The 16,186-nt window shown below is 43.4% G+C and overlaps 1 protein-coding gene across 1 annotated transcript in view; it reads left to right on the top strand.

Moving 5' to 3' along the window:
• The window catches only part of LOC144470534 (protein turtle), a 74,915-nt gene that overhangs the window by 23,141 nt on the left and 35,588 nt on the right, over positions 1 to 16,186 (top strand). The window contains exons 2-4 of the mRNA XM_078181808.1: positions 6,552 to 6,679; positions 9,375 to 9,542; positions 10,202 to 10,527. Coding sequence (XP_078037934.1) covers positions 9,394 to 9,542; positions 10,202 to 10,527 — 475 coding nt within the window. The 5' untranslated portion in view covers positions 6,552 to 6,679; positions 9,375 to 9,393. The remainder of the gene's footprint in view (positions 1 to 6,551; positions 6,680 to 9,374; positions 9,543 to 10,201; positions 10,528 to 16,186) is intronic.

Raw genomic sequence — 16,186 nt, 5'->3', positions numbered from 1 at the left:
GCGACGATGAGCCTCGGACAAGCGCGGATCCTTTTCGAACAGCTGCAATGTTGCAACAATGTTGCTCCTTGCGTTTCGTGGTGTAGGACGATCTTTGAGAATTTTTATCTCGGCAACTGTTGAACTTAAATAGAAAACAGTTTCTGGGTTTGAATTACCGTGGTTTGAAGAGTAATTGGTAATTTTTTTATTGGCAAATATTGATCGGCTGCGAAATTATAGCGATTTTTTTTGGAGACCTTGTCGCGAAGACGATCTTTCCTTGATTTTTTAACATTTCGAATTTTTTCTCTGCAGACTGTGAGGTTATGGTCAAAAAGCGTTTGTCTATTAAATTTAGCATAGTTTAAAGAGTAACTAAGAATTTTTTTATCACTGGTTGCAAAGTTATAACAATTTTCTATAGGTCTTGTCGGAGAAAACCACTGCCACGTCTGACAACCAACTCTGTCTGACTAATGAAAATTCAAGAAAATTGACACAATCTCCGCACCTACGACACATTGAAAGAACACAGTAACAAGTAACATATAACGCTTCGAACATATTAATCACCGCGGAAACGTCGATAGATCGACGACGGAATCGTCGAAGTCGCCGGGTCCCTCGAATCGATGAATAGCGCGCGGGGGTAGAGGGGTTGAACGGGATAACAAACGACCCCGCCGGAATAATTCAGATCGGCAACGTCTGTCGATTATCCAGCGACTCGCCTCGGAATCAGAATCCATTAACACAAGCCGCGTTCAATTTTACACTTCCGTTTGCCCGAGGTCCGCCCGTCGGGATCGATAACCGCGGACCGCGACGGAAGGCCGGGGGCTTGAAATATCGCCGCCGAGATTCCGCGGGAGCTACCCCCGGGTCGTTCGAGCCCGGTTACATTCATAAAATGAGGAACGGCCCGCGCCACCGTTTACGATTATTAGCCTTTAACGCCGATATTATTCCGCGCCGCGTTTTACCGTCTTCCCACGGAAGCGTAGCCTGCTCCATCGGCCACGCTCTCGTCTTCTTTCGGCCTGAAGACAAAAATGTGAACCGTGATACAACCGCGACTCGATACGGTTGCTGCACGGTTTAATTTACAAGTGTAATCTAGAGGATTTTATTATTTGGGTATTTTGTTTGGGTAGAGAATTTTTTTAATTATTCGAACGAAGAGTTATTCGAATTATTCGAATAAATAGATAGAATAAATTTTGGCGAATTAATTTTATATATTCTATATATATTACTGTATATTCTATGTTATTACTATATACTCAATATTATTACTGTACATATTACTATACAATATATACTTCTATATATATTCCATCTATATATTCTAAGATATTATTCGAATAAAGAATTATTCAAACAATATTGTAACTATAAAACCATAATATTGTAACTATGAAAGAATTGCTCAAATAAATAAGAAATTATCCGAGTTGAATTCTTCGAATAAAAAGTCATCCTTCGAATAAAGAATTATTTAGTATAAATGAATAGAATAACGTACGACTAATAAATTCGAATCAAATATCGAATTAAAAATAATTGATTATGGTAATTATCGTAGATAAATGTTTCTCGGAAACAATGATTCGACTAGGAGGCAACTGTGCACCGTAGGAGCCGGCTAACTGGCAACCCGTCAGCACCTTCGACGAGCAAGGGACCGAAGGGGTGCTAATTGCGTACCCGGAGAGGAATGTCCTGCTCCGAACAATGGCACATGTCGTCCGCTCAATTCCAGCCTACCGAACGGCCCCACGACATCACCTGTCATAACTCGTCTTCGTGTTCCACGGTTATTAGCGCCGAGCCGGTGGGAGTCGCGATATCCGTGGCCTCCTTCCGTCCACGCATCGGCTCTATATTTAAATAAAATTGTCCGAAACCCAAGAATTTTTGGATCAATTATATCGAGACGAAAATTTAAAAATTTGCAATTAAAATGCAGTTCAAATGCGATTTAAATGCAGTTTAAACGCAGTTCGAAGCCAAGTTCAAGCCACCCCTTTTCGCCGGCTCATTGCCAGAGCGCATCCGGCTAATTGGCCGGTGTTCGACAGCTCCCACGTGACCCTCTGTCAGGATCGAGCAGGAAAAATGATCGTCAGCCGTCATACTCTGGTGATCGAGAAGCCTCTGGTATACCGCTTCCATCGCGTTAACCCTTTCACTGCTTTATTTAATAGAAACGAAGCGAAATAGGCGAGCCAGTTTCTATAATCCATCATCGCCGAGTTAATAATAAAGAAAGAAATTTATTATTAATAACGAACAACAAGCTAGTTCACAAAATATAAAGAGCATATATTTACGCCTTTCAAAGGATTAATTAACTAACTGGAATGAATAACTTCGAATATTCTTTCAATTTACACAAGTATAATTAACAGTGTTATTAATTAAAATAAATATTCCTCAGAATTCTGCCTCTCGTAATTACGTGTCTGCGCGAGGGGGTGAAACGTTCCACTGCGAGCCTCACGAAGCGATAAACAAGGACGAAGTATTACTGGAAAACGACGCAAAATAGGGCAAAAAGGGGGAATAGACAAAGTTACGCAGTACCTTGCCGAATTCCTCCGGCGACCGCCGGTGAAAGCCGAGGGGTGGGGAGGCCCGATAAGCAAAAACAAAGTGCGTAGATCCCGAAGGTCGCAACCGTGTCTCTAGAAACTATTTAGTCGTATCTCAGTCGTCGTCAAGGGAGCGTCCACGATTCCACGGTAACAATTTATAATTATTTAACAAGTTAAATGTGTAATTTCATCCATTATATTATACTTTGTATAATCTTTTCGACAATTGTTTTAAAATTATCCTGAAGCCTGCGAAATTTACGAATATGTTACCATAAGTGTTTTGACATAAATCGCAGAAAAAATATTTTTAAATAACAGGTTAATTTCTTCGTTTGAGCTGTTATAAATATCTTGACTAATTCGAGTAAATTTGTATTTTAGCAATTAATGTTGTAATTTTTACAAGGCGACACGCGTCGTTCGATTTCACAGCTTCGTTTCGTTCATTGTTGACACTCGACGCGTCGTTCTCTCCATTGTACGCGATAAAATTGCGTCGCCGCGGGAACAGGCGTGTCGGTTCATGATCAAACGTGTTATTTTTTCGGAGGGGGTGGGGGGCGCGATTAGCAACCATCGACGTCGGAATATTTATTGCCGGCAGGTGACAGGCGCGTCGCGTTGCTCTCGCCGATCCACCAATCAATTCCGAAGGGAGTTTATTACTTGCACCGCTCCGGCCAAATTGCCGAAAGTTCGCGGTCAATTTCCGCGTCCGCGATCTATCCATCTAGCCAGCGCCGCCATCAACTTCTCCCGTTGCCGCCGCCGCCGCCGCTGCCTGTGTAATTAACCCTTTCGATATCGCAATCATACTCGCGCCGGACAAATTGGCTTCGCTACAGCCGCGGAAGGCGTTCGGTTACCGATATTCCCGAAATTTTTTTTTCTCCTCGACAACTGCGAGCCTCCGTTCGACAAGCGATTTACGGTTTCGAATAACGTAGTTTGCCGAGTAATTGGTAATTTTTTTCATCGGGAACCATCCATCGGTTGCGGAGTTATGGCAATTTTCCAGGCGTCCGTTTTTTTTTCGAAAAACGATTTCTCCGAACGACGTTCAATGACGTGGTGGCGAATTTTTTTTCCTTGGACTGCGTCCAGCCGGCCTCGAAAAGCGTTTCATTGTTTCGATTAGTATAGTTTGGGGAGTGATCGGTAATTTTTTCATCGTCGAGCGTGCATCGGTTGCAAAATTATGGCAGGATTTTTGGAGACCTGATTTTCTTCGGTTTTCGATAGCATGGTCGACGATCTCGAAATTTTTTCTTCGAAAACAACGAAGCTCTGTCCAAAAAGCGTTTATTTATTTCAATTATTATAGTTTAGTGAGTAATTGATAATTTTTTGATCGACGAATAATCACCGTTTACAAAGTTATAGCAATTTTCTAGCAACGATTTCCTTTAATTATACAATCTCCAATAGAATCATCGCGTCTCTCGAATTTTATCTTCGAAACCAGAGAATCTCCCAAAAAGCGTTCATTTGTTTAAATCAACATAGTTCGGAGAGCAAGCGGTAATTTTTCGTGAAATATTCATCGTTCGCGAAGTAGCGGCAATTTCATCGTCGATCGTTGTTGGGGGGGTGTGCGCGCGGTGTCCGGGATCGAGTTTCGCGTAACATTTGCGTAATATTAATCTTCTCTGATTTCTTTGACCAGAGGCATCGCGAATTAAATGCCGCCGCACGCACGCACGCACGAAGAGCTCAAAGGGTGTCCGCGTGTGCCGGGTTCGGGTCAATTTCACCTTTGCTTTTGATGATACAGCCAGCTGGTAGGAGATAGGATCGCGCCTGGATTTATTTGGCCGCGTATAAAATGTTAAACAGCCGTGACTCGACGCGCGAACACCAAAAATGATTTAAATGGCAAATCCTTGGGTTCCGGCGTCGCGCGTCCAGTCGAACGGCTGCGTTTGAAATCCGACGAATTAAAATGGATCCGAGTTGATATTCGATTCCGGTGGAAAAACGCGGCCGCGTCGTTATATGAAATGTTCATAATTTATCGGTCGAAATACAATTTGAAATTAATAATTTTTCATTTAATTCTATTTTCAACATTTCGACGCGACTTTCTCGAAGAACCATGTGTTTTCATTAAATCACGGAATTACGATGCGCTTGTTCGCGAATATTGTTTCGCGGCTCGTTAAGGTTTCGCGAACTTCCCGATGCGTTCTCATCGCTCGTTGCCGTTATTAGCTGCAAATCATCCCGCGCCGCGGACTCGTTCGAGCCGCAACAATGGAAGAATAGAGGAATTAATCACATTATACAGCGATTAACTTGCCGTTGCCACGGAAACGTAGAATTATTCAAAGGCCGTCCGATTCTCACGGTTAATTGATAAGCGTCTGCGCGTCGCATTTCCATTGTAAACAATTTCGCTGTTGCGGAGGCTGGAGGCCAAACCGGCTCGCATTCGGCTGGGTGTTGTTCTTATAAATGGAGATATATGGCAGCAGATATCGGCTCATCCACCTAATAGACTGTTAGTAGAAATTTAGATTCATGCAGATTTTTAATAGATAATTAAATGGAGGTTTTATGTTATAATAGATTCTTCAGAGAAATCCAAGCTATAATTAATTTTGAATGCAGGTGAAATTAATTATAGTAGTTCCTTTATGTGAAACTCTATTATAATGAATTTTTACCATGAATCTGAACCGTAACAGATTTTTTATAAAAGCTTCAATTTTAGTAAACGTTGAATAGAAATCCAAGTTATAATTAATTATATATAAGGGATGATGAATTTCATTACACAGCTATCTAATATAAAATCTACTTCCAAACAATTTTCACTAGAAATTAAAATTATGAAAAACTTTCTACAATCTTCAATCCTATTAAATTATTCCTAAAAATTCACTGAAAAATATCAATTAATTAAATTCAAATAGCAATGACGTCAACAAGGTCCCCATTCTTTGCTTCATCCCTTAAAAAGTCGAAAAATCATTGGAAGCGAATTTCGCACGATACGAACGAATTCAATCGCGATATTACATTGGTCCAGGGCCGCGCGCGAAGTCGGGGACAGTTGGCCCGACAAATATTGGCGGCGATTTGGCCCCTTTGGCCAGGGGGCGAAACCGAGAATCGATCGCGGACCGGTGTGCTCTCGCGTCTGAGCACGTATTTTGCTAATCGATTCGATTCAGGCACTGCGTTGGCCGGCTGGAATTTCAACTAGGCTCCGGAAGAAAGCAGCCGTGCTCGATAATCACGATGTAAGCGCACGTGTAATACATACACGCGTCAACCCTATAAGGGTCTCCGGGGGGGAGGGAGGAAGGGAGTAAGCGTACAGCCGAGCAACGGATGATACGTGCTCGCCTGACCGTCTAATTTTCTTTTCCTCTCCGGCCGGCTATCTCTCTAACGACAGACCTATGTATACGTACATATATCTATATATTTATGTGTTTGTGTAACTGTGCATTTATATAACTGTATATCTATACGGTTATATATCTGTATGATTATATATCTATATAACTATATATCTGGATAATTATATATTTATATATCTATATGGCTACATATCTATATATTGATATATCTATATTACTATATATCTGTATAATTATATATCTATATGGCTATATATCTATATATCGATATATCTATATTACTATATCTGTATAATTATATATCTATATATCGATATATCTATATTACTATATTTCTGTATAATTATATATCTATATGGCTATATATCTATATAACTATGTATTTGTATAATTATATATTTATATATCTATATAATTCTTTATCTATATATTTATATATCGATATATCTATATAACTATATATCTGTATAATTCTACATTTATATATCTGTCTGACTATATATCTGCATATTTACATATCTATACATCTCTCTATCTACTATATCTACTATATCTGTATACCTGTGTGCACCATACATTACACATCTCTCTCCGATTGCAGGTGATGCTAGCGTCACGCTGCGGGGGCTGAGGTGGCTGTTACCCAGGCTGAAGAAGTGGCGAAGTTGCTGAAAATCGGCGCCGGGAGCGGAAGATCCGGGCAGCGGTAGTGGTGGCGGAACGGCAGGGGTGAGTTTCAACGGTTTCAACGGTTTCAACGGTGCATTTTTTTTCTTTTTTTCATCATCATCGTTGTTTAAACTTTCCGGCGTGCACGGTGTCGGCTCCCAATTTTCGGTTTCGTTAAACAAATTAATTGACAGAGGGGGAAAAAGTTCGATGGAGCGAAACGATTCCCGTAGGTCACAGCGCAACCTCCTCTCCGCTACTTTTTAATTAATTCGCCAGCTTTGTGCGACATATTTTTTTTTCACGCGCGGCGGCAAAGAATTGATTTATAAAATAGAGGATATGTTTTTCGATTTCCATATTCGTTAGCTAAGTTGATTAAATCTTCCGGGCAATTTTTCTGCGACAAAGGGGAACAACTGGATGGGGGGACAGCCTGTGATTTTTAATTCGTTCAGCAATTTTAGGGGCGGCGCGAGCAGGTTTTTCTGTGACGAAGAATTAATTTAAAAAATGGAAGATACGCGTGTGTTTCAGTTGGTAGATTTATTGGTTTAGTGAATCAGATCTCTGGGGTGATTTTTTCTGTGACAAGGGATTGGTTTATTTATTGGCGAATAATTTATACAATATAGTTTGCAATTTTCAAATTCACCGACCAAATTAATTAAATCTTCATTTTTCTGTGACATAGGAATAATTATAGATAGGAGAAATTATGCTTTTTATTTTGTTTTTAGCAATTTTAGAGCACCGCGCGCTATTATTCCGTGACAAGAAAATAATTAATAAAATAGAGAACACGCGATTCCAATCTCCAAATTCGTTAAGCGAATTGATTAATAATCCTCGACCTCATTTCAACATATAACCAAGAAACAATTCACGGGACAGACTCTACTTTGTAATTCCTTTGGCAATGTTACGGTGACAGGAAAATTACGAATAAAATAGAGAACAGACTTTCCAATTTCCGATTTCATTAACCAAACTAATTAGAGCATAGAACAAAGCCTACTTTACAATTCCGCCAATAAAACTACGCCCATCCCCTCCTTCCATTTACGTAAAATTTAATTTCAAATTTCACCGTCCACGTGTTAACCCTTTGCATTCGAACGCGTTCAACTATAAATCCAAAAGCATTGTTCCGCCTCGCAGTATGTATATCCATTTTACAAAGAATATTTCAACGCGCGCGAAATTGATTTTTATAACATCTGCCAACGTTCTCCCCGTTAACAGTCCTTCAAATATAAACTTTGTTATTACAAACATTCTTTCTAGACGCGATAAAACAATTTTACTAGCGCCTCTCGCACTTCCAGCTCTCGAGCGCGAAGGGTTAATTAGATCCCGTCGCCCACGTTTCTCCGCTCGTCCGAGACAACTCGGCTCTATAAAAACCGCCGGCCCAGCAATTTCCATTTTTATTGCCAAAATTATTAACAGAGCCGTCGCGCGCGTTCCATTTTCTCGCGCGGGAGGGACAAACCCGCGGCGAACACCGCGTTCCTTTTCTTCGGTAAACAGAATAATCCGGGAGCGAAAAGATTGATCGAGTGTCGGGTTTCGTAGCGGGCCGACCGGGCGAGAGTTAATTAGAATTCGCGAGCGGGTGCAAACAAGTTTTTATCCTGAATTTAAAGAGAGAGAGAGAGAGAGAGAGGGAGGGAGAGGGGTTGGCCCCGACCAGCGGCGGCGTCGAAGCGGATTCTGATTGAAAATAGCGGAATCGTGCCGTGAATGGACGATCGTATCGGGAGCCTCGTCGAGCGTCCGATATCCTGGCTTCGGTATCCGGCGAAGTATTCGTGCCCGAGGACGGCCCGAGGCGGCCCGAGATCTCCACCATCCCCACACCCCCACCCTCGTGGATGTTAGACGACGCCACCGCGGGCCGGTAGACATCTGCGAGAGAGTAGACACGAGCCGAGGGAAACCGGAACGCGACGGGAAACCTCCTCGTTCCACGTTCCACCGACGACGAGGGGGGGCAGAGGGGGGGACTGGGACGGCTGTGCTACCGGCATTCGTGTCGAATCGAACCAATCGAGAGCCCCCTTTATCGAACGATTCGGCCTCCACGGTTCCTGGAGCAAGTAATCGGGTCGCGATAAGAATCGGGCATTAAACCGCTCGCCGATCGATTAAGGCATTATCTCGCGATATTATGCTGCTCTTTCTCTCTCTTTTTCTCTGTTTCCCTCTTTCTCTATCTCTCTCTACCTCTATCTTCTCTAACCCTTTCTTTCTCTGCAACTCTTTCCCTCTTTCCCTATTTGGGGAGTCCTAAGAAGAGCGTGCTCGCAATTTCTGTTCTCAACCCTTTGCACTCGAAGTCGTTTTAACAATGAATTTAAAATAATTTTGTCTGGCTATTTTTATGACTAATTTCCATAATCGATTCTTGCGACTAGCAGCAACAGTTTCACTGCTTGACAATTTTTTAAATCGAAATTCTATTATAATCATTATTTTTATAAAATATAAAAATTATTTTCGAACGTAATAAAATAATCTTAGCGGCGCCACAGAGTCGCTATTCGAGTGCAAAGGGTTATCCTCTTAGGCACGGCAGGATTTTGCGCGGATAAAAATTTTCGTAACTGAATCACCGTTTCGCAGACCCCTTTCCGAAAAGACTCGTCCGATTAAGAGAATTAAGAGAATATCGAAACGGAAATTCCTCGAGTTCGTATCGTCGAGGTCCAGTGGGGGCGACAGGTATTCACAGGTGTTCTATAATTTACAGGTACTATGGGAGCGGGGGAATGGGGGGCGGAGGAGGGCTACAAGCCACGGACCTCCGGCGAAGGCTCGAGTCCCGGTGTTCAGGAAGCACTTTTCCCCAGAGCCCTCGTTCCTTAAGGCACGATGGCTCCACGGCAACGGATGGAGGCCACCGAGACCACGAGGACAGGTAAACGGATACGCTGTACAATTTGTCCGGGCGATATTATAATAATCGAGTGAAAAGGGCGAGTCTAGGGCAATTGCTTGCAGAGGAACATTTCAACGAGAAGGCTTTATCGAGCAGTTATTTACGAATATATTTATATTTCTCGTTCTATTTGATTGAAACATTTTTGGGACACCCTGTATACTCGTATCTATCTATAAATCCTAGCCAATAATATTAGAATGCCTCTCAAAGCGCTATAACATTTTTAAAACTCGTCTGAGTGACAGAAATAATTTTTCTCGTTTCGCTATTATTTCGAATATACCAAAAAGAATTATTAAATAATTATTAATATATCGTAACATTTTTAACCAAACCAGTAATAATAATTCTAAAAATATATATATAATTACGCTGAGTATTTGTAAAATATCGCAATTGATAAAAGGTATTTTAATTGTTGTTTGACAGTCTAGATTCCCTGACATTGTTTTCGAGTTATTTAGTTTTCGAAAAAGTTATTTCCAGTATTATACACGCGACCGACCCGGTTTCGGCTTTCGTATCGACTTGTGGTTGTATCGACTTCGACTTGTGGTTGTATCGACTTCGAATTGTGGTTGTGTCGACTTCGAATTGTCGATTCCGTGGAACGAGAAAATTGATTTTTCCGACAGGGTTGGCCTGCAAGCGACCCTCGCTTCCGGTCAACCGACTTGTACAGGTTCTTCCCGGCCGTGTAGGCGTCAGGAGGACGAGGAGAATGGCCACGAGAAACGTGTGAGACGGTCGAAGGGCGGCGTCGGCGGCGGCGGTGGCCTGCTCGGCACCCTCTACGGAAAGCTGAGGAGGATCACCGTCGGCGGGTACCTCGGCAACGAGACCGAGGAGGATGAGTCCGGCAAGAGGCATCGGTTCCGGTGGTGTCGCAGGGACTTCCGGTGGATCGCGGATGTGGCGACGAGGACCCTGCTCCTCGGTATCGTGCTCTTCGTCACGCCAGGTGAGCAGAGTCCACTAATTTTACACGCATATATACGTAAATCTATCAACAATATACACGTCACTTGCCAGCGCGAGATTTCTAGATCATTTTCATAATTTTGCAATTTTTCCTGGCGATGGGAGCAAAGATTATTTTTTAAACATCTATGTTGTTCGAAAGTACATACATTGAAGAGACTATAGCAATTTTTTTGTTGAGAAATCTTGAAAATTGCCAGATTGACAGTCAGTCAGATACAAAAAAACACTTTCATTCATTTTTACTCGATATCTTTTCGAATCGAAGACGCTCAAAGAATTTTTTCTACAATTACACATCGCCCCTATATTTAAACAAATACCTCGTATAAAAGTACATATATTAAGCAATCGATACTAATTTTCCAACCAAGAAATCTCCAAAATTGCCCGAGCGACAGTCAAATCTCAGAACACAATCTCGCCGCACAACTTCCTCTCGGAATTTCTACAAATCGGTGACTTGAATCATTTTTTCCAACACCGTGCATCATCTCTCTGCTAAAACGAATACCGCCACACGAAACTGCATACATCGCAGAGTACGTAATAATTTTTCCGCTGGGAAATCTCTAGAACCGCGCAAACGACGCAGGGTTTCTTTGTAACACGTCGCGCGTAGAAGCGTGATCATCCTCTCCGCCCTTAGCCACTCGAAGGAGAGAAGGGACACGCGGTACTAAAGAATCCCCGGTTGGGTTTGTCTGAGTTCAGGAGGCGAGAGAGAGAGAGAGAGAGAGAGGATCGATCCGCGTGCGCGAATGGGAAGCCCCCGACGAGCTGTCAGAAGCGAACGCGGATGTTTGTTGATCCCTTTGCGCGCGCGGCGCAAGCACTCGAACACGCGTTTGTTTCATTACCGTCTGCCGGTTACCCGCGTTGTACATCAATTACAGGAGCTCGCTAATCAGAACAAGTCTACCGAGCCAACGGGTAATGGCTTTCCATCGTCCCTCAAGTACGATCGAGCCCGATCGATGCCGGATTGAATGCGAAGGGGGGGTTGCAGGCGGCGGCTGTGGATGCGCGCGTAGGTCAGACCCCCGTAATCACGTCGATTGAGATCGAGCGGAGGGTTTCCGTCAAGATGCCTCTCGCGATTGGTAATACGTGTCTGCCATGCGGCGTACAATTACGCGCGCACTCGCCTCGCTCGTTCCTCACGCCGGAAACCTGATTCCGCTCCTAGGCTTCTACTCTACCAGCTTTTTACTCCTCTCTCTCTCTCTGATTCTCTCCGCGCGTCTCTCTCGTTTAAACCGCCGTCGCGAGCTAAATACTCCGTTACGCGCGCTCTCGATCATGTGATACTGTTGCGATCGGCATCTCGTCGGTCGCCGTTACGCCGTCGAGTTCAACTCTTCGCACTCGGAATTATTCTTTAATTTTATCAGCAATTATTTACGGCGATTTATATGGTAATTATGTTAAAGGGTAATTCTTCTACTATTTTAATAATTTTTTGAATTTGAAATATCGTTGGCAGAATAGTTTATTTCTAGCGATATATTTCTCCCTTATAATACTTATCGCCATCGCTACTGCTTCATATTTATTAAATTATATACTAATTCAAATATCTATAAATATTCCTAAGAAAATACTAATTTAATATCGATGGTCCTGATTCAATTATTATCGCCATATTCGTCTTCCGACTTAAAAAACAAATTTCCGAAATTATAACGTTTCGGATAAATTCGTCGAATAAATTCGTCGAATAAAATCTAAAGTAAACGCTTCGCGCGAAATTCTGTCCTAATAGAATAAATTATTCGAGTAAACTTTTATTCCAATACGGTGGAAAATATATACCGTCCGCGTTAAACTGTATTTAATTATAATGCAAACTAAACACCCGTCGCGTAAAATTGTGCTCGAACAATGTGCCACGAATTCCTCGAATAAAATTGTCCACCGATGAAGCACAGAGCAAATTCTCCGAATAAAATTTCATTCGGAACGAGAACACAGAATGAATTCTTCGAATAAAATTTCTGTTCGATAAAGTGCCGATTCAATTATCCGCGTATAATTGTGTTTGATTGTAATACGGGCTAAACTCGTCGAATTTTGCTTGAATAAAATACCGAATAAATTCTCCGAATGAAATTTAATGTCCAGAAAATACAGAATAAATACTTAAAAAAAATTCATAAAACAGAGAATAAATACTTAAAAAAAAATTCATAAAACAGAGAATAAGTACTTAAAAAAAAATCATAAAATACGCAGTAAATACTTGAAATAAATTGCATAAAAAACAGAGCAAATGCTTGAAATAAATCGCATAAAACACGGAGCAAATGCTTGAAAAATGTCACGAAATACGCCCACCCGTTAATCAAATTTAAAACGAGAACCGCGCCCTATCGCAGGGCGAAGGTTCCTCGCCCTTCGCCACAAAAATGACAGGCCCTTCCTCTGTCGCGTACATTAGCAGACGCCTTCGCTGACGATCTGGCAACTGACCGGACCTCGTTGTCATAGTCGAAGAACATCGCAGCCGAAATATGGAGCTCGTAAGGGGTTGTCCCTGGGCGCGACGTTATCGAATAGAGGATCCAAACGCGGCAACTTGGCCGATTTCTGTGATTCTGGGACGCGGTTTCGGGATCGCATTAGGGCCGGCGGCTCGTCCTCAAAGAAGTCGCGAAAACAAATCGATGTTTTCCAGCTCTACGGTCTTCCACCCCCCTCCCCTGTCCATGAAACCTGGAGAGTTCGCGGCGCTCATTTGTCACCGGGAGCGACGTGCTCCGAATCCTGGCAACTCGGTGATATACCGATCCCCGGGAGGGATTTTTCGAGCGTTCCACGGATTTTTTCCTCTGCGAACCCGGTAACAGTTTCGCCGGCTTCGATCGTCCGACAAAACGGTCGCCTGCAATCGTCGGAAAAATCGGCAACGAATTCGCGGAATTTTTATAACAATCGAAAGCAGTATTGCAATTTTTAGCTCGAATTTTTAGCTCGAATTTTTAGCTCGAATTTTTAGGTTTACAGATATTTCAGATTTCCAGTTAAAATAGCTCCGATTGCAAAGGGTACTTAATAATGTATTTTAATCCGGTAAAATTCTGTGTCTAGTAATAAGAATAGAGATTGAAGAGGGGTTGCACCGGTCACGTGCATGCACCCCAATGTCCCGTAATCGTCGGCAATGTCTCGGGACGTTGCACGCGCGGGAATAACTTGGTCGCGCGTGTCGCAACAAAATCGAAAAAGGAGAGATTACGGAAGAGAACGAAAGAGAGAAAGAGAGGTACTAAACGGGAGAAAAAGGAGAGAAGAAGCCGTCGCGCGGCGCGAGAGGTTCGCTTCCTTTTTTTTTTTCTTCCCTTGGTTTCCCCCGCGGAGCATTTCTATCGCGTTTATTTACGGCCGTTGAGCCGAGGGCAGAAAAATCTGCGGGCGGCGCACTTAACCGATTTACCGGCGACTCGGATGAATAAAGTGACGTCAATGCGTGCTCGTTTCAAAGGATGCTTTCTCCTTTCAACGCGCGAGCGCCCTTACGACGCTCGTTAGCTTCATCAACGGGAACAATTTCATTAAAACTCCAGTCTTCGCCGGCGGAAAGCTCGTTTTACGCGTGCAGGCGCAACCACGCTCTTCTCCGTCTATCCTATCGCCTCGTCGTCGTCGTCGTCGACGACGACTACGTAGCCGCTAACGACGCGGCGCTCGTGCCTCGCGGAAAATTATGAATCGATGTAATTTAACCCCGCGCTCGCTCGCTTCTTACCCTTTGTGGCGGAAAACGCCGGCGTTCCGACTCGTTTACCAGGCATTTCAAAGAGCCCGGGGTCTACCGTTCGAACCGCGGATTCGACTAATCGCCGATCAAAGAAACCGTCTCGAACGGAAGCCGTCGAACGAACGTCGCTTCGCGGGATACCGTAATACCTGGTCGACAATATGGCCGCCGGCGTTTATCTCTTCGAGGTTAGGAGAGGCAAAAGTTGCATCGCTTTCCTCTCCGAGCTTTCTTATATTTCCCGAGATGTATAACGTGTTTTAAACGACTTTTAAAACGGGCGTCGAGGTCCGTCTGTTTTTAATAAACAATCGTAATAATTTATTTATATATATATATTATACTAAAATAATTTTCCTTTGATATTTTTCTCGATTCTAATTTCGCGATCCCATCGTCAAAGCGATCTTTCTAATTGCGTTCACAATTCAGTCCGACCGGAAGAAAATTTCGTTGTAGTTCCGTAGAACGTTAATAGTAAGTAAACGAGACGGATAATTAGCGTTAAAATAACAGCCTTAAAGTAATAGCACTCGTCAGAGTGAGCAGAAGCGAGGGTATAAAAGCGCGTTTCGGAGCCGTTTCAATTTCTCCCTGGTCAGCGACTCCTCCGTTAAAATGTATTCGAAAACATTGCGTTTTCTGCGGGTCCAGAAGTAGTCGGTCCTCAGACGAGCGAGTGGAGAAGAGAGGAGGATAGGGTGGGGGATCGGCGGCGAAATTGCCAGGAAAGTTGTTTAATATAGAAAGTTGGGCAAAGTCGGCGGAACAGGCGAAAGACGGGGCCATTGTGATCGCCGGTTGGGCGCCGGGGCGGGTCGCGCCGGCCTTCTTCGTTTCTCTCGCGAGAGCAACTTCCCCGAGGTTAATGCTCGTAATTTATTTATTTGCCAATTATTTTCCGAGCCGGACTTTTCCGCCCTTTTCCGTTCCCCCCCTCTCTTCGCGAGTTTCCGCCGTCGTACGCGAAGTGCCCTTCAGCTGCTTCGGCGGCGCGCCTTTTTAAATTGATTCCGTCGAACAAACGGACCAGCCGGCCCGTGTGATTTCCCTGAGAAAGCCGGCCCGACCCGGCCCGGCCCGTTTAAGCGGTCCGATCGCTCCTTGCCGGAATCAGCGATGCCGATTATTTCTCGCGACTTTTCTTGCGATTCGCGCGAAAATGGCGACGCGTATAACAGCCTCCAATAACTGAGATTTTTTAACATTAGGTAACTGGAAAAAATGCGTAAAATTTAGTACAGTATGTGCACTTTGAAATAGAGCAAGTGTTTATAAATTCATTGCTAATTAGAAATCAATTTTATTAATTCAGAAGAAATCTTCTGGAATAGAGATAATTGTACGAAACAGCTTCAGAGAAAAAAAATTGTCATTCTTTCATTGGTTAAGATTATTTAACGGAAAAATTGCTACAGCTAGTGCAAGGTATACACATTCGAACTGTATAATTGTTTCAATCGAAACTCTTCTCCCGTTTTCGGAAAAATTCCGAAATGTGACCCATTTTACAAATACGATTTTCACATCAATTCGGTGATTTAATTCCGAATAATTCAGGGAATTCGACGGCTCTCGAGTTGCGCAAACGCTCGGGCGAGCGCGAAAGGTCGGAGCGATTAAATTCCCTTGGGGATCGCGGTAGAGGCCGAGGGGAACACAGCACATGGTCGCCATAAATTACTGGCGCGGGCGCGCGCGAGCCGGCCGCGCGCTCGTATTGCCGATGAACGATTATGGTTTCTTCCTCGTCGCGGAGAGGCCTGCCTTCGGCGAGCGTCCCAGATGGCAGGCGATGAAACGAGTCGCAAATGACGTTGTCCCTTCCTGGAGGGTACGTTGCCCTTGTTCTAAAGCCCGTTCCACACGGCGAAGCTCG

Source organism: Augochlora pura, chromosome 5 (assembly GCF_028453695.1).
Source record: "Augochlora pura isolate Apur16 chromosome 5, APUR_v2.2.1, whole genome shotgun sequence".
NCBI classification, from domain to species: Eukaryota; Metazoa; Arthropoda; class Insecta; order Hymenoptera; family Halictidae; genus Augochlora; species Augochlora pura.
This window is presented reverse-complemented; position numbering and strand designations above follow the sequence as displayed.